This window comes from Neophocaena asiaeorientalis, unplaced genomic scaffold, assembly GCF_003031525.2.
Source record: "Neophocaena asiaeorientalis asiaeorientalis breed wild unplaced genomic scaffold, Neophocaena_asiaeorientalis_V1.1 scaffold113, whole genome shotgun sequence".
In the NCBI taxonomy this organism is placed as follows: domain Eukaryota; kingdom Metazoa; phylum Chordata; class Mammalia; order Artiodactyla; family Phocoenidae; genus Neophocaena; species Neophocaena asiaeorientalis.
In genome coordinates, this window is record NW_020172316.1 from 2,895,699 (window position 1) to 2,914,693 (window position 18,995).

The 18,995-nt window shown below is 34.2% G+C and overlaps 1 protein-coding gene across 1 annotated transcript in view; it reads left to right on the top strand.

Annotated features, from left to right (window-relative positions):
- The first annotated feature begins 350 nt into the window (after window positions 1–350).
- NCKAP1 (NCK associated protein 1) overlaps window positions 351–18,995 on the top strand; it is a 99,589-nt gene continuing 80,944 nt past the window's right edge. Inside the window, exons 1-3 of the mRNA XM_024766872.1 lie at window positions 351–645; window positions 838–914; window positions 16,203–16,313. Of these exons, the coding sequence (XP_024622640.1) occupies window positions 351–645; window positions 838–914; window positions 16,203–16,313 (483 nt within the window). The remainder of the gene's footprint in view (window positions 646–837; window positions 915–16,202; window positions 16,314–18,995) is intronic.

The window sequence follows — 18,995 nt, forward strand, 5'->3', positions numbered from 1 at the left end:
GCTCGTCCCGGGCTGCGGGAAGCGGCCTCGTTCTCAGCCGCCGGAGACGACGCCGCCGCCGCCACACCTAGTGGAGGAGCCCGGGAAGGCGGCGCGGTGGGGGCTGGGGCGGAGAGCGCCGGGGGTGGGGACGGAAGGGCGGCGGGCGGAAGGCAGGAGGTTGCCGGGGCGCGGGCTGCTGAGGGGAAAGGGAGCCCGAGGCGTCCGCCGCGGCTCGCTCTGTCACCGGCGCGGGTTAAAGGCGCGAGGGCCATGGGCGCGCTCCCCTGAGGCGGAGGTCGCGGGCGGGAGGGGGGGAGGCCCGACAGAGGGAGCTGCGGGGAAAAGGGCGGCGGGTGGGCTGAGGAGGGATGGAGAGCTGGGGAGGCCCGGGCGGTGGGGGCGGCGGGCGGCTCCCGGGACAGAAATCACCGCCTCACGGCTGCAGGCCCGGCCAGGGTCGCCGGGATGCGCCGCGGCCTAATGCGGAGTCCCGGCGCCTCTCCTGCTGGCTCGCGGGCCGGCCAGGGGCGGAGAGGAGCCATTTCCCCGCTCCCAGCGGCCAGATCCGGCCGGCCCGGCGCGGGGTGAGGGGCGCCGCCGCCGCTCTCGCCCCCTTCTCGGCGCCCCGGCTCCCGGAACGGGCTCTACGGGAAAGAGAGGAGGGTGGGTGGGCGAGAGTCTAAAAGGGGGATAGGAAAACTTGGGTGTTCAATAACTGAGGTCGGATGGTAGGAACCTGGCGGAGATGGAAGCAGTTGTTTTCTGTTTTGGGTTTGTTAAGTGTGGGAATGTGGGAAGGGAATGGCTAATGAGGATGAACCCCGCATCCCCTCCACTTTTGCCATTTTATTTTAGATTGCCAAATAAAAGCCATTAGAGAGCGTGTTGACGATTTGGAATTATTTCATTTTGAAGGTGGAGAGGAGGGGGAAGTGAGGGTGGAACCAGTTTTCTCCTGAAATACTTCTGGGTTGTGAGTCACTAGAACAGGAATAACAACCTTCTCTCTTTACTCCTCCTCATCTTAGTTTTTCCAACCATGTCTGATAATACCAAAACATCATTTCTTAAAGTTCGGCGTCTATACAAAATAAAAACTGTGAATATGTTGCTATTACTGCTGATTTTATAGTGTATTCTGATCATTTGAGTAGATCTAGCTAATAGGCCCATTGAAAGTCTTTACGTGGCTTCAGCAGATTAAGGAATGAGGGGCTGAGTTGGAGTTCAGAAAAATAGATGTAAAGATAGAACAAATATTAATTTATCTTAGGAAAGAAAGACCAAAATCCTCTTTCTTTTAAGACAAAGTTAAAGTTTTAAATAATTTGATAAAGAGAAAGTTAAGATTTTTTGTGACAATCTAGATCCTGACAGTTTCCAATGTGTATTTGACGTTATATCTTCGTAATTATTTTTGTTGGCTTTTTATTGCATCCTGAAGGTTTCTTTTTAGTTTAATCATAGCAGTAGAGTTGTAGCCCTTGTGAATTAGGACTCCTGAAGAAAGAATATTTAAAAAAAATTCATACATGGGGTTCAGTGTAAAACTGACTTATTTGAACAATTTGATGTAGACACTGAATTCTAAAGGAGAAAAAACTGTCCTGGCTTAATAGTGGTAAATTTTGTGTAAAGATAGCTATGTTCCAGTCGCTTACCTGGACGTGAGGATTGGTTGACTTTAAACGCAGTGCAATCGGGATAGTAACTGCAACATGCCTGTTCACTTTGTTACATTTTATGTGGCAGGAGCTCAGGGTCATTATAAAGAAGCCCTCTGCATTTACCAATGAGCCTTGGTTGTAAATTTATGTAAATTAGGAATAATTTAATTTTAGATAGTATTACTTATAGGTTGTATTGACCAGAACTTTTTTGTGAAATTACGCTCCTTAACAAACTTGGAAATTGGTTCCTATATGCCCTTTGTGCAAAAAACGAGCAAGTCAAACATTACTAAAAGTTTCTAGACATGTGGTATTGTGGTTAAAGGAAATGGTTATGATGGTTTCCAGAAGAGGAAGTGAGAGTAACATCAAAAGTGATTTGGGTATTTGGGCAAAATACCTTTTTTTAAAGCATTCATTGAACATTTTTATGTCATAAATACAATCAAACTTTACATATTTCATCTTCATAAATGAAATAAGGTTGGACTAAATTCTAAGCATTTGAATGCTTATAATTCCAGTTCACTGCCTTTTCTCAAAAGCATATCTTTTTTTCACTTCCTGTTTTGAGAAACTCCAGGCTCTTGTATTATTAAACTAGTAAAATTTAAAATGAGTTGAATGTGATCATTATATCCAAGTGGCTAATATTTTGAATTATTGAAATGTTATATTTCAGCACTTAACGCATTTATAATTTCTTGAGAAATATTTTTCTACCTTGCTTGATTGTGAGTTCTCTCTGGGTGGGGACAGTGTTACTTATTTTTGAATTACTGGTACTTAGGGCCCTACCTGGTCCATGAGGCCTTCAGTTAGGACTTGTTGGAAAGGATGAATATATTATGTATAGTATATTTTATATATATGCAACATATATATGAATATGTGTATAATCTTGCTCTAGTTTTAATAGTAATAGCTTTTGCTCTGCTCTCCTTGTGTGATTTTGCATACACATACATCAGATGGATTTTGAATCTTTTGCCCTGTATAGAGTTGTCTGTAAAGGCTGGCATAGCTTCCTGGCTGGCTAGGATTGAAACATTTGTTCAAAAATCTTGCCAAAAAAGTGAGTGAGATCTGTTTACCATGTGTTTATAAGGTTCCTGCTGTTTACATTTTTATGACAGTATAAACCACATAATCTTTTCAATCTCTATCTCTTATACCTCAAAAAGAACTTCTACCGCATAATACGTGCCTGCCAGTCAATTATCACATTTTTATTAATGCATGTGTGCATTAGATTGTCTATCAGATCTGATTGCTCTGTTTCAATTGAAAGTCTGCAATGGCAATATTTTAGTGAGCATACACAGTGAAAAATACTTCAGTGACCTAAGCAAAATAACTTTTTAAGTTACTGTAATCAAGAGTAATAGGCTTTAATGCTTATTAGGGGAATGTAACATGGTTTCTGGAAAATGTTTTGCTTTTTTAAATAAAATTTCATCAATTGAAAAATTTTTGAGATCCTTATATATACAGGTTATGAAAATTTTAAGGAATTTGTAGTCTAATCAGGGATGTAAGAACACATAAAGGAGGATTTTAGGGAAAAGAGGTGAAGGTGGTAGATAGTTTCACATTTAAATTTATTGCATAATTCCTTAATTTTTTTTAAATTAAAAATATGTCTTCCCTTTTCTGGACCTAATAATGCTACTCACTTATATAGTGATTTTTAACATTTTCAGGCTACTTTTATATCTGCTACTATGGCATGGCAGGCAGTGTGGTGGTGGAAATAAAGTATACTGGGCCAGAAGTTAGGAGACCTGCCTTCCAATGTTTCAGTCTGTCTCTGAGAGATTTGTAATACTGGGTAGGTGTCTTGACTTCCCTGAGCTTCATTTTTCCTCATCTGTAAAATGGGGGAAAATTAACTGTGAAAGGAACACTAAAGTCTGTTCCAGCTCTGATTATGTTATCTTTCAAGTAGACATTAAGGCCTATTTTAAACAGGAACTGAGCTCAGTTTAGTTTTCCTTAATATAGGGATGGTAATGTGTGCTCTGCCTACTTTACAGAATTGTTTTTGTGAAGATAAAAGATAATAACAATGTGAAAACAGTTTAAAACTTCTCTGAATCTAAGATAGTATTTGTTTAGGAGTCTCAGTAACTTTTGGGGGCAACATTTGTTTCTCTGAAATAATTTACTACTGCTTAGCAAACACATATGCCGAAATTCCAACAGAAGACATTTTAGCTAACCTTAAAAATGTTTTTTTCTTGTTTACTCTTTCTTGTTTTTTCTATTTTTTCCTACACCATCACCAACATGAACTTGATAACAACGGATAACAAAAGGTATCAGTTAATACTTTCATATTTTTCATCTTGTTAAATTATTGCTTCAATTTTAAAGGATAGAAAAGGAGAAAAGACCTACCCAACTATTGCAGACTTCTTTTTAATGGTGTATTTTTGCAGGTTTCAATGTACTTTTACTTCTTTATTTGAGGAGTACTTTTTTTCCCACAGTGTTCTCCCCATGATTTTGGATGAATTTATTTCATGAGGAAAGAAATTAATAGAATAGCAGTGTAAAATTGCAAGTCTTTAGCTGGTATCTGCTTATCTAATGGAGGAAAAAAAATGTATGTGAAGGATGCAGTCGAGGTAAAGCGAGGGGAATCAGATTTAGTGTTCCCTTTCAGTGTTACGTTTCTCTTCATTTAGGGCCTTATTTTCTGTGTTGGTTGATCAGGAGCAGAAGCATGTTCCAAAGATTGGGATTCTGGCAAGTTGTAGACTAATAAACATTGTTAGTATGCATAAGATTTTTTTCCCCAGGGAGATTTCATTATCAAGATCCTTAAACGTGTTAAGAAGGAAACAGTCTCTTCATGAATCTGTATTTAAATAATATATATATTTACATAAACAAATCCTACTACATCTGTAACTTTCAAGGAAGCTGCTTGTAAAAAATGAAGATTTGATAATTCTGTTTCTTGTTATGCTGGATGGTAGGCTGAGGAGATGAAGGTCACTGAAAAATTGCATAGGAAAAAAAATTATTTTTTTAAGTGGCAGGGGTAGGTTATCCATCTTGTGTTTCCTTTGTGGAATTGTTAGATAACTTAAATATTAATTTTTTTAATGATTATAAAAGGAATACAGGTTTATTGTCAAAAACTCAAACATGACTTCAGAAATTCTCTGCCTGCTCATCTCCCACTTTTAAAAATAAGCTGTATATAGTTAAACAATTTTCTGTACAAATGCTGATATATGTGCATGCACATTTTGTATTATGATTCAATTAGGTTCTTTCCAAAAATAAAATTGAGGAAGCAGCATGGTACAGTTTATATATCAATGAAATTAGGGTTCTTAATCTATTGCTAGTATACTTATATTTTAAGAAAATTACAGGGATGGACATATTTAGCTAGCTACATCCAATGTGTTAAAAATGAGTGGAGCCAGATGAGAAAGTGTGTCAGTGTTGAAAATTCTTGTCCTTAACTGGCTAGGATGATTAAAAATTTAATTTGTATTCTTTGATAATTTACTAGCAGTGTTACTGTTAAGTAAAATTCTAACAATAATTTCAGATCACGTTCAGTAGATGTACATTTTATGTGTTTAGAACTAAATAGTTTTATCTCTTTATTGTTCAACAAAAATAATGTGTAATAAAAGTAATACTAGCTGCTATTTATTGAGACTCTATTATATGCTAAATTAAAAAAAAATTTTTTTCTTCATAGATCTGTGATGTAGGTACCTATTCTATAGATAAAGCAATTGAATTTGGAGAATTAAATTTGCCCAATTCTTACTTTAAAAAATAAGAATTGGATTGGCACCTTTCTTTCTTAACCCCTAAGTCTGAGCTCTTAATTTATTTTTGCCATTAGATTTATAGTCATTAGTGAAATTTTCGTGGTAGACATAATTAGATTTTTAACACACAATAACCTTAAAGAAATATGCAGTTATATTACAGAAATAATTTTCCTCTTAGACTACTTTTGTATGAACTTTGTATGGATTTGTTATGAAAAGATCATTGAGATCATAATTATCAGTATACCAGTGATTATTAAAGACTTCTGTTTAGCTTCGTAATGTATTAAAATGAGAAATAGTTTAGAATTAGGAAATTTAAAATTCAGTTTATTAGCATTTTTGAGGACATGTATTTTGTATTTACATTTCATATTATATGCATTTTTCCTTTGTGATTATTTCTAATATTTAGTTCATGACATATTATAATATACAAACTGAAAGGACTGACCATACAAGTAATACTAAGAAAACTAACAGGAAATTTTGCTTTAAACTGGGGGTAGAATATATATAAAGCAGGAAGAAAGGTGTAAACTCAAAGAAACAGTGAAATAGCAATTATCTTCCTTAATTTTAAGGACGCATACAATCATTTCCTCATTGAAGATATTCTGTCTTTAATTTTGAGATTTTAAATATACTTTTTCATTTTACATTTAAATTTTTAAAGTCAAATGGTAACAGTTTTTTCATGGAAAAACCCTGCATGAATTATAAGAAATGCAATTAAGAAAGTGTAACCGGTAAGTGTATTTCTTTCTGTCTTGGAGTTTACAAAAATAGCAGTATTCTTTTCTATTCCCAAGGCATGTTTTTCTGTTGACTGTTTTTAATATTGTCTTTATTAGTAAATGTAGTAAAATCTTAACTTTGATCCTATTAGGAATTTGCAGTAGTGTAATTATTAGATTTTGATTTACTTAATCTGACAGTGATGAGAGAATCTCCTACTTAATCATTTCGTCACATACTATTGTACTGAAATGTTTTACTTAAATAAGTTAATAAGCTCTTGAATTGTTAGTTTGTCTATGTTGTTCAATTCCACTTGCAGCGACATAAACATCTTCTTGAGAATTGAATGGTAATTAGTAACTTTTATTTGAATCTTTAACATTTTTAATAATGAATTTTGAAATATATAATGGGTTAAAGGTTTCAAAGGAATCTCTTAAGTAAAAGAGCCTTGTACTGGAAAAACTTTCTTATTGCACGGTTGATTATTTTAGATATTTGACAGTAATAAACCTGTGTCTTTAAAACTTTTATAAGTCATATGAACTATTCTTTTAGTCAGTACCAAAAACTGGGAGTTTCCTTTTCATTCATTCATTTACTCTTCATTTATTGAATGTCTTCCTGGACACTAGGGAAACAGATAAATTAAGATACAGTTTCCAATGCCAAGAAACTCATATTGTAGTGGGTGAGAGAGATGTATAGATAGCTAACTAAAATGCAGTGTTTAAGTGTGGTTGTGGGTGTCTTGAAAAGGGAGTTAAAGATTCCTGTCTGGGAGAGATGGGAACAAGAGTTAGTGACTTTTGTGCTTGGTTTTGAAGTATGAATAGAAACTTTAGCTGGGCAGTGACAAGGAGTAGCCAGCCAGTCATTATTCAAGATTTCAGACATTTTTTCAGTGGAGTATATAAAGATACAAAATATAAAGTTATAAAATCCCCTAGTAATATCTAATGTCCTTCTTGCTGGCATATAGCCTCTAAACTTCTCTGTTATTTTCCCATACTTGTAGCATATTCTGTGGGTTGAGAGGGCTAGATTCTAGGTAAAGCTCTGATCCTTTTTTTTTTTTTTTAAACTTTGGACAAGTTGTTTAGTCTTTCTGAATTAGGGTTTCTTTATTTAGAAATTGAGAGGACCAGTGGTTCTTAGTCAGGGATACACAATATAATCATTTTAGAAGGTTTTTAAAAATACATATATCTGGGTCATGACCCAAACCTACTGAAAAAGAAAAAGCCCCTGAAGTGGTTTTGATGTTAAGAACCACTAAAATAAGTAAAGTGTAACTTCTTAATACTTCTGATTTCTTTTTCTGATAATCGTTTGCTATAATGATTTAATTTTGTTTTTTGGGGATAACTAAATTTCTGTAATGCTAAGCTGCATGTAGACCCTATACTAGCAAAACCATCTATAGGGTACTTATTTGCTCTCAGCTTCTCTTATGCTTCAAGTTATAGTTTTTGGTTTTCTAAGCCATATTAGTCTTATTGATTCTAATTCTTGCAATCTTAGATAGATATTCCAGTTTTCCCACATTTGTGGAATACTCTTTAATTAGCCTTATAAGGTTGAGAATTAAATGAGTTAATTCACATAAAGTGCTAGTGTAGTGCCTGGCACAAGAGTAAGAAGTGAATAAATGTTAGCTATTAGTTCTACTTCTGGGGCTTGAAACATAGTGGACATTTACTAAGTGTTCATTTTTTTTCTATTAACCCAGCTCAAGACCACCTTTAGGAAGCATTTCTTAATTATTCCTTTTTACTGTCTGATATTATAGTTTGATATCTACTTACTGCTAATACAAAATAACTATTTGTACTTCAGAAGTATGTTTCTCAGCAGTCCTTTAAAGGGCAACTTCTTTAAAGTAGTAAAAATGTGGCCAGATATAACACTTTTAAAAAACTATAACAGAATGCCTTTGTTTATAAACTGAAATGTTTCTGTATATGAGAAGCTGAAAAATGTTTGAGAACAAGGACATAGACATCTTGAGAATTGAATGGTAATTAGTAACTTTTATTTGAGTCATTAAAATGTTTAACAGTGAATTTTGAAATATATAATGCATTGAAATATTTCTTAAGTTTATGGTTTTCCCAGAACCTGTGCTTAGGAAACAGTAATCATAATTTATATACCTTTAAATCTGCTACTGTTGACTCTAATTAAGAGGTAATGTATAAAATTACATTAATTCTAAAGCATTTCTAATAATTTCAGTATACTTTCCTATCAAGCTTCTTAATCCAAACTGTAGAAGTGGGTTACTTCTTTTTCCTTCCGTTTTTTTTTTTTTTCACCTACCCCAGGTCAAGGGGGAAATTGAAAGCAAATTGGTTGGGCAAAATATAGGTGATACGAATGAGGGGAAAAAATGGAAAATTAATCAGTAATAATAGAATTTGAAGCTTGTTTTGGTCTTGATAGAGTTTCCAATACTTACTGGAAAATTTCACACCGTATTTCATTATTTTTAAAATTAGAAAATAAAAGAATTATACACAAGTTCCTTTTATGGTCCATGATCTTATTGGGTCCATTTTTCCTCTAGGCATTAATTTCAATTTGCTGAAGACTCAAGGGAGAATCTTTGTCCCTTTATGCCTTCAATTTTGCAAAGCCTGCTTTAAAACAGGTTTATTATTTCTTGTTTATTGAGTAAAAAGTTAAATTCCTCTTTCTAGCATAAATTGGTCACATTTTGTATTTTTCTCCTCTTTCCTGATACGATTCAGATGAGGCTAATTTCTTTCCTATGCTTTCAAAAATAGCATTCTCACTCTGATCCCTGGGATTTTGTTCATGGTCTTTTCAATTAAGTTATTATATTAAAAGAAATCGTTTTGAAAAAAAAATCGTTTTGTTCTGTAGTATTTTGGCAAAGGAATGTGTTTTATTGCTGAGTTAGACTAGAAATTAAAAAATAAAACTTATTGAAATCATCGGAATTTTCCTTTAATAGTGATTACTCCAATAAAAGTTTTGAGCAGCTGAGGTATTGAAAGAATGGAACTTTTTTTTTTTTTTTTTTGCGGTACGCGGGCCTCTCACTGTTGTGGCCTCTCCCGTTGCGGAGCACAGGCTCCGGACGCGCAGGCTCAGCGGCCATGGCTCAGGGGCCTGGCTGCTCCGCGGCACGTGGGATCTTCCCGGACCGGGGCACGAACCCGTGTCCCCTGCATCGGCAGGCGGACTCTCAACCACTGCGCCACCAGGGAAGCCCTGGAACTATTTTTGTATACATTTTTGGGAGCATATATTTTTATTTTTTAAATTTATGTATTTTTGATTAATTTTATTGGAGTATAGTTGATTTACAATATTGTGTTAGTTTCTGCTGTAGAGCAAAGTGAATCAGTTTTACATACACATATATCCACTCTTTTTTAGATTCTTTTCCCATATAGGTTATTACAGAGTATTGAGTAAAGTTCCCTGTGCTATACAGTAGGTTCTTTTTAGTTATTTATTTTTTATATAGTAGTGTGTATATGTCAATCCCAGTCTCCCAATTTATCCCTCCCTCCTTTCCCCCTTGGTAACCATAACTTTGTTTTCTACATCTGTGACTTTCTGTTTTGTAAATAGGTTCATTTGTACCATTTTTTTAGATTCCACATATAAGCGATATATCTTTGATATGATATGATATGATATCATACGTTTGTCTTTCTTCACTCAGTATAACAGTCTCTGGGTCCATCCATGTCACTGCAGATGGCATTATTTTGTTCTTTTTTATGACTAATATTCCATCGTATATATGTACCACTTCTTTATCCATTCCTCTGTTGATGGACACTTCGGTTGCTTCTATGTTCTGGCTATGGTGAGTAGTGCTGCAGTGAACATTGCGGTGCATGTATCTTTTTGAATTATGGTTTTCTCCGGATATATGTGCAGGAGTGGGATTGCTAGATCATATGGTAGCTCTGTTTTTAGTTTTTTAAGGAACCTCCAGACTGTTCTCCATAGTGTATGTACCAATTGACATTCCCACCAACAGTGTAGGAGGGTTCCCTTTTCTCCACACCCTCTCTAGTATTTATTGTTTGTAGATTTTTTGATGATGGCCATTCTGACCGGTGTGAGGTGATACCTCATTGTAGTTTTGATTTGCATTTCTCTAATAATTAGTGATGTACAGCATCTTTTCCTGTGCTTTTTGGCCATCTGTATGTCTTCTTTGGAGAAATGTCTATTTCGATCTTCTGCCCATTTTTTGATTGGGTTTTGTGTTTTTGATGTTGAGCTGGGAGCATATGTTTTTATTTTTATTTATTTTTTTTAAAAATTATTTATTTATATATCTATTTATATCTTTGGCCATATTGGGTCTTTGTTACTACACGTGGGCTTTCTCTTGTTGTGGCAAGCAGGGATTACTCTTCATTGCTCTGTGCAGGCTTCTCATTGCAGTGACTTCTCATGTTGCGGAGCACGGGCTCTAGGCACGCAGGCTTCAGTAGTTGCAGCACGCGGGCTCAGCAGTTGCAGCACGTGGGCTTCAGTAGTTGCGGTGTGCAGGCTCAGTAGTTGTGGTGCACGGGCTCAGTTGCTCTGCAGCATGTGCGATCTTCCTGGACCAGGGCTCGAACCTGTGTCCCCTGCATTGGCAGGCAGATCCTTAACCACTGTGCCACGAGGGAAGCCCATGGGAGCATATGTTTTTATTTATTTATTTATATTATTATTATTATTTAAATTTATTTTATTTTTTGGCCATGTTGGGTCTTCGTTGCTGTGCATGGGCTTTCTCTAGTTGCGGCGAGCAGGGACTGCTCTTCGTTGCGGTGCGTGGGCTTCTCGTTGTGGTGGCTTCCCTTGTTGCGGAGCACGGGCTCTAGGTGCGTGGCTTCAGTGGTTGTGGCGTGTGGGCTCATTAGTTGTGGCGCACGGGCTTAGTTGCTCTGCGACATGTGGGATCTTCCTGGACCAGGGCTTGAACCCATGTCCCCTGCATTGGCAGGCGGATTCTTAACCACTGTGCCACCAGGGAAGTTGGAGCATATGTTTTTAAATAAGTGTTTTTAGTGTTTTGGAATCTTTGGGTACTTCGAGTAACTGTAAAACCCTGAGCAAGTCACTTCAGATGCTCCTTTCCTCTCTGTTGAGTGATGGTTTAGATAATTTCTAAACCAAGGTGTTTTGCACGCAACAGCTGCCCAGTAAATGTTCCTTTTACTCTCTACTCTTGTGTCTTTATTGTTTTCCTTTTTAATGATTGTTACTTAATCTCTTATGAATAGAGAGAGGACTATTTCTATCTATATATTTTTTAACATTGTGGTAAGGCAGTTTTTGAAAAAACACGTAACATTAACCATATGAAGTTAAGCTGTGGTACGTAATCTATATTGAGACAATCTGAGGAAAGGCCTTGGGAAGGAATTTTGGTGGTAGATTGGCAGAAAGATTTGTTTTTAAGTCATATTTAAAATTACATAAAGTCTGATCTTGAGGTTTCTAATCAAAGATGTTTATTTTGTGCCCCTAATAGAATATTATGTGGTTCTCTGAAACATCTTTGTTCTTTATTTTGGGTAATAACGTTATATTTGTGTTTTGTGAAAAAACGAATTAGGAAATACTGAATTGACAATACTGACATTGAATTGGTTACGTGGAAAATCTTATTTTGATAATTGGGAACTCACTATAGATATCCAGGTGTTTTGAAAAGTTTTACTTAAAAAAATAGAATTGTTTAAAAGTTATAAGTACTTGTGTGCCAGGCACCTGAAATAAGCACTTTATGTGCATTTTGTCTTTAAAAAATCTGAACAGTCTACCCTATGAAGTAGGTAATAATAGTATCCTCAGTTTATGGGTTAGAGTACTGAGGCTTAGGTTAAGCAACTTGCCTAAGGTCATATGGGTTGTGATCCGCTTAGAGACAAGAGTTGTTAATTATTATGTTTAACAGTATTTCCTTTAACACTTGTGTAATTTTATCTGCCACATTAGTCTTAACTTTGTTGAATTTAAAGATAATTAGAATATTCATGGGAAATAAAGTTCCAATTCTGAAAACTGGAAATTTAAGTATATAAATATTTAAATTTGCTTTAGATCTTCTGAGATTTTAAATTATAGTATTTTATGCATTATGAAATCATGCTGAGTCAAGATAAAGTAAAACATAAGGTTTTAGTGTGGTGCTTTTTAAAAAAATTGTGTAGTTCAGATATAGTTTCCTTTTTGTCTGGTGAAATAGCCCTTTTAGCCAATTATGCAAAACACCTTTTATTGTAGGGCCATTAAGATTCAGGGGTTTAGGCACAGTTTTGCCCTCTACTCACCTTTTCTTTTTTGGGGGGTGGGGGGCAGGGGCGGCGGTTTGCAGGTTAGAAGTACTCAAGAGTTTAATTTAATTGAATTGGTAATTTATTAAACCTTTTGATTCAATCTTTTTGGTAGTGTTTCTGGAAAGTATTAGTCTAAAATGAATTGATAACTAAATATAGTAGTCTATATCATTTTCTTAAATCTGCTATTTCAAAGGGCGTTACTTTTAAGAATGAAAGATTAATTTTGTGTAATATTGTTATTGCAGTAAGATAGGGTTTTAGGTGTATCAAGTGTAGGCTGTGTTCTTAAAATATAAGTTGTTATCTTATGATTCCTTTGTCCTCAATGTCATCAAAATGAAATTTTTGAGTTAGAGTGGGAAAGAAGATTAATCTTAATAAAACAAGACATCTGGTTAGTTGGAATTTTGCTGTACTCTTTCAGTATAGTAGGACATTCTTCTTAACTAAATTATTCAGTATGGCTCTTTGCCAAGATGTACTTACCTAGATGACCTTGGGCAAGTTGCTTAACCTAAGCCTCAGTATTCTAACCCATAAACTGAGGATACTGTTATTACCTAGGTACTTTTAGTTGGGTTTTATTTTTTTCTTGCACTTTTTTTGGCCAGAGTATTTGCAAGTGTCTGTATGGGTGTTAAGTAAATAAATCAAGTAGGTTGATTTCAGAAAAAAATAAAATGTGCCTAGTACTTCTGTATAGTGTCTATTAATCTTATATTTTTTATTGAGCTTTTTTGAGTGTTTGTGGTATACCAGATACCTTTAAGAATTCTGCTCATGTACACACATACAGACACTCATGTAATGGGCTTAAAACCTTTTTGGGTACATTGTAATTATTATCACCTAGTTAACAGAGGAAGAACCTGAGGCACAGAAAATCACTTGGGTATATTACAGTTAGGAGCCAGGATTTGAACATGGACAGCCTATATCCATGTTTTTAACTACTAGGCTAATCTTTTTCTATAAGTAAAGCAAATTTAGTATGTTTAGACTTGGAGTAAATAAAGAAATAAGTGATTGGGGGAAGGAGTTGTAGTCATTATTACTAGTTCTGTATACTCTGATAAAGACTATTCTGTGGTTACTATTCATATGAGACTTTTACTTAGGTAATTATAATTATAGCTATTATTAACAACAGTTAACATTTTTAGAGCACTATGTGCCAGTCCTTTTGCTAAATACTGTACATAGCTTATCTATCTGTCTTTTAATCCTCATAATTAACTCTATGAGGTAAGTACTGATTTCCCCATTTACACGTGAAGAAACTGAGATTAGGAGATGTTATGTAATATAGTCAAGGTTCGATGGATAGTAAGTGATGAAAATTGAAATTCAGCCAGTCTTATTCCAGAGTCTGTATTCTTAATCTTTATGGCATACTGCCTCCCAGTGTAGTTTGTTTAGTTATGGCTCACTGAGTAGTGTGGAAAAAGATAAATTAATTCCAAGGAAAGACTATATAACCATTTATTTTTCCATGAAATTCCATTCTTTATGTTTTCAGTGTAATAAGGAAGAGCCATTCATATATAGATATATGTTTAATTACTTGATTAAATTCTTACATAATTTGTGATCATTGGAAATGGGTATGATAGTCTATCATATTTTCATTTGTTGATTGCACTAATATTGTTAGGATGGATAACTGAATTTCTAAGTAATTAGAGTATGAAAGATAATACATATCATTTAAAAAGAATTTGGAATCACTTTGGGATTCTTCACTGCCTCAGGCATGTTTATGAAACTTGCTTTTCATTTTATCATTGATATAAGGAAATGCTAATATGTAACTATTTCTATTGGGACAAATTCTTAGTTATGTGGTTCTTAGTTATTCTTTATAGTATAATATTTTGGGGGAAGTAGATTAATTGGAAGATTAATTTATGAGAAATAATATTTTAAGCAAATGATAGTCTACTCTAAGGAAAAGTCAGATATATTTTAATATTTATGATGTTGAAATGGAATTTACAAAATAGCCTCTTATTGGTGTGGTTAAGGATTACAAAGTTCTAAATTTCTTATCTAATTATGTTTGAGAATTAAGATAATTCTTATTGCATTCCTATTTCCATTTGGAAAATATAGGAATGTTTGCATTGATTTTTATACTTTGGCTTGGAAAGGAGTTAGTTGATATTTGAAAAATAGTTTTAATTTGAGCTGAAGTGCAAAAGTCATCCAATAACGATTTATTTTTATTCTTGGCTACCATTTCTTTTTAAGGTATGTAAAATTTCACTGATGGTTTTGTTCCTGTTTTTATAGTTGCATGTAGTCTTTATTTTTCCTTCTAGTATTATTTTAAGTTGATTTAGAAAGAGCACCAAGAAAGTGACATGGTTGTACACCTACACAGTAGTATTTAAATATATATAAATAATATAAACTCTATAAATCTGTTGTATACTAAAACTTGCTACTTAAAATACCTTTAAAATTATAGCACCATATAGTTCTCATCTTGTTTTGTTATTCGTAGTCTGCAGTGCATAAGTTCTCTACTGAAACGTGTGTCATAGTTTGACAATCATTGTTTACAAGTAATTTTCTCTCTTTTTATTACAATGCTTCCCCAGCAAGGACAAGTTTGGAAGGTTTGCAAAGCTTTTCACCTTCCCTCTGCCCGCTTGCCCGCTTTCAGATCAGTTTCATGTTTCATAACTTCTCTTTCTGCAATCCACAACATAGCCATAGTGAATGATGAAAAAACATTAAATTGCAAAACTGTGTTTCTTCACACATAATAGTTAACTTTTCAAAGGGCACATCCTCTTTAAAATGCAATAAAAAGAAGTTAAGTAAGAATGTTATAATTTTAGTAATTCCCTAAGAAATAGCATCTCACTAGAAAGCAGTTAATTAAATGTCACAGAATGAAACTGAACAGTATTGAAGATTATTCTGTATTGCTCATAGTTCAGATAAAAAGTTCTTTCTAATAATAATACCTTACATTTGTACAATGATTTACAGTTTACTAGAGAGAATGCTGTACTGCTGATGTGGTCAAAATGTAAACATTTCCATTTGTTCTGTGTTTAAGAGATATAGAATAGGTGTAGATTTCATTGTTTGAAGTGCTGCTGGTATGATGGAAACCAATGTTGTAACTCAGATGTTCGGAGGAACAGGCAACACAGCTTTAGTGCTGTGAAGACAATTTTAGCAGCTTCCAGTTCTTTTGAACTAGGGCTCTTGTATTAAAATGTTTAAAGTGAATGAGGAAAACATTTTGGAAGAGACATTTAAACATAAGCTTTTATTATATAACACGTAGAAAGAAACATTTCCAGTACTCTACTGAATATTTAATTTTGTAATATTTTAATAGCCTCAAATGAATACAATCCTACCTCAAACCAAGAATTTCTTTTTCTTTTTCTTTTTTTTAGGTTTGAGCTTTTTCCTTCACTGCTGTTCTGCGCTAACTGCTTTGAAACTTTCCATGCATTTTTTTCAGTAGAAGAACATCTCTGTACTGTCTCCCATTGCATATTTCAGCTGTGACAATCCCTGCACTTTGCCTATTCATTTTGTCACCTGCTCACCAAAAACAAATATCTCCTTAATTTCTGATTACAGATTTGCTATTATTCCTTGGTTTTAGAAGAAGGATGCATTTTACTTTTATTACTGTTGTTTTATAGGCTTGTGGAGACCCCAAGGCAAAACCATCCTACCTTATTGACAAAAACCTGGAATCTGCTGTGAAATTCATAGTCAGAAAATTCCCTGCTGTAGAAACCCGCAACAACAATGTAAGTCATTTAAATTTTTATATTACTTGATTTTAGCCATCTGTAGTGGAAGTAGTGGTCAGTATAATGCTTGAAGTAGCTGTTATTTATCTACTTTATATTTAGACATACAAATTGCATACATTGATTAAGGGCTTTTAGAGATAATATTCTTATCTCTAAACTGGAAAAAAAAATGACTGAGCTACATTGCCATTTTATTATAGAAAACATATGATCTTAATTTCTTATATACACTTATTACCTTTCAAATTGCAACAAAGAGTAAGGTAATAGATACATGTGTATTTCAAATATTTGCATGACTAGTTGGGGAGTGTTTTCTTATAGTCATAGACTTAACTTTGTCTTGAAGTTAGAAAATGTCTTCATAGGGCTTGTATTGTTTTTAGTAATTAGCTGTGTTTAGCTTTAAAATGTATTTGTTTCTCTAGTTTTTTTTATAATTGAGAAAAACATTTTTGAAAAATAATATAACAAGCTGATGGTGTTAGGATCTTTATTATCCCATATTACTTTTCTCTGATGGGAAAATTTTTCATAGTACTCTATTGAAATATTTAGTCTTCCCAATATGTTCACATATCTTTTGGTAATTACTTATAATAACTGCTATGAATAACTAATTTTAGGAAATTGGAGTTATTTTTCACCTTGCTGTGGCCTTTTCATTTAAATTTTGTTGACTTGGAGTCTTTCTGCATGTCTTCTCTTTTTCCTTTATTTTTTTCTTTGATAGTCTTATGTTATAATTCTTGCTATCTCTTTTTCTTAATGTACAAACTTAGTCTAGAAATTTCCTCTTACATGTGATTTCCCTACTTTTAAGAAGCTCTGCTTAAGAAATATTTTGTCATCTTTTGGTTTCCTCAAATCATGTATGTTCATTGAAGATTTGTATTAGCCTGTTGATTCATCTTTCACTTAAAAATATTTTAATGTAGAGGAAAAATACTAGTCACAATTAACAAAATACATCTGATAAAGTGCTTTTAAAGAATTAATTTTTTAAAGTTTTTATGTTTTTTGTGAGTATGGGTTAATAGAAGTCTTTCTTTGTTTCACAGAAGATTGTGTTTTATCATTGGTATATTAAGGTATCACAATTAGTTCCTGATTACAAGTGAGTGATTCAAAGCACACATCCTTAAGAACACTGTTATTTGTGTGGAGAACTCTTTTTTAGTTATTGACATTAATTAGCTAACTCATCTGAGAGATTATGTACTCTAAATTAAAGAGATTTTATAATAAAATCTGTCTTACGTTTAATTTCATATACACTTCTCTTTTTCGTGGCTCAAAATCGCTGTGATATGAGCTCTTCAGAGAATCTTTTCAGTTTAATTTATATACATATATATGTAAATTTCTGTGTGAGAATGAGCATTTTCTTAGAAAATTAGCAAGATCTGATTAAATATATATTCACTGTTTCATAACAGTAAAATTTTTTGTTAAAGAATAAATAGAGAATCTTTGTTCTTGATTTGCTGGGCAAGCTGTTTACAATAATGCGGTTGGGGGGTTTTTTTGGCTTGTTTGTTTTTTAATACTTTTACTTACCTTTTTAACTTTTGCAGTACAAAATTGATTTTTTAAATAACAGCTTTATTGCAGTATGATTTACATAGCATGCAGTTCACCCATTTAAAGTATACAATTCAGTGGGTTTTAGTATCTCCACACAGTTGTGCATCCAATGCCACAATCAATTTTAGAACATTTTCATCATCCCCCTAAGAAAGTCCAGACCCAGTAGCAGTCACTCCTGCCAACATCCACCCTCCCCTGCCCCCAACCCTAGGCAAACATGAATCTGCTTTCTGTATGCCTGCCTATCCTGGAGATTTTATATAGAGTCAAATAACATGTCTTTTTTGACTGGCTTCTTTCACTTAGTGTAATGTTTTCAGTCTATTCAAGTTGTAGCATGTATCAGTACTTCATTTCTTTTTATTGCCAAAAAATATTCCATTGTGTGGGTGTAATGTTGGGGGGTTTTTTTGGCTTGTTTTTTAATACTTTTACTTACCTTTTTAACTTTTGCAGTACAAAATTGATTTTTTAAATAACAGCTTTATTGCAGTATGATTTACATAGCATGCAGTTCACCCATTTAAAGTATACAATTCAGTGGGTTTTAGTATCTCCACACAGTTGTGCATCCAATGCCACAATCAATTTTAGAACATTTTCATCATCCCCCTAAGAAAGTCCAGACCCAGTAGCAGTCACTCCTGCCAACATCCACCCTCCCCTGCCCCCAACCCTAGGCAAACATGAATCTGCTTTCTGTATGCCTGCCTATCCTGGAGATTTTATATAGAGTCAAATAACATGTCTTTTTTGACTGGCTTCTTTCACTTAGTGTAATGTTTTCAGTCTATTCAAGTTGTAGCATGTATCAGTACTTCATTTCTTTTTATTGCCAAAAAATATTCCATTGTGTGGGTGTATCACATTTTATTTATCCGTTCATCAGTTGATGGATGCTTGAGTTGTTTCTGCTTGACTATTATGAATAATGCTGCTATGAATATTTGTGTAAAAGTTATGTGGACATATGTTTTTTATTTCTCTTGGATGTATACCTAGGAGTGGAATTGCTGGGTCATGTGATAATTCTATGTTTAACCTATAAAATCAATTATACAACGTTGTTGAATGTTATGACTACTT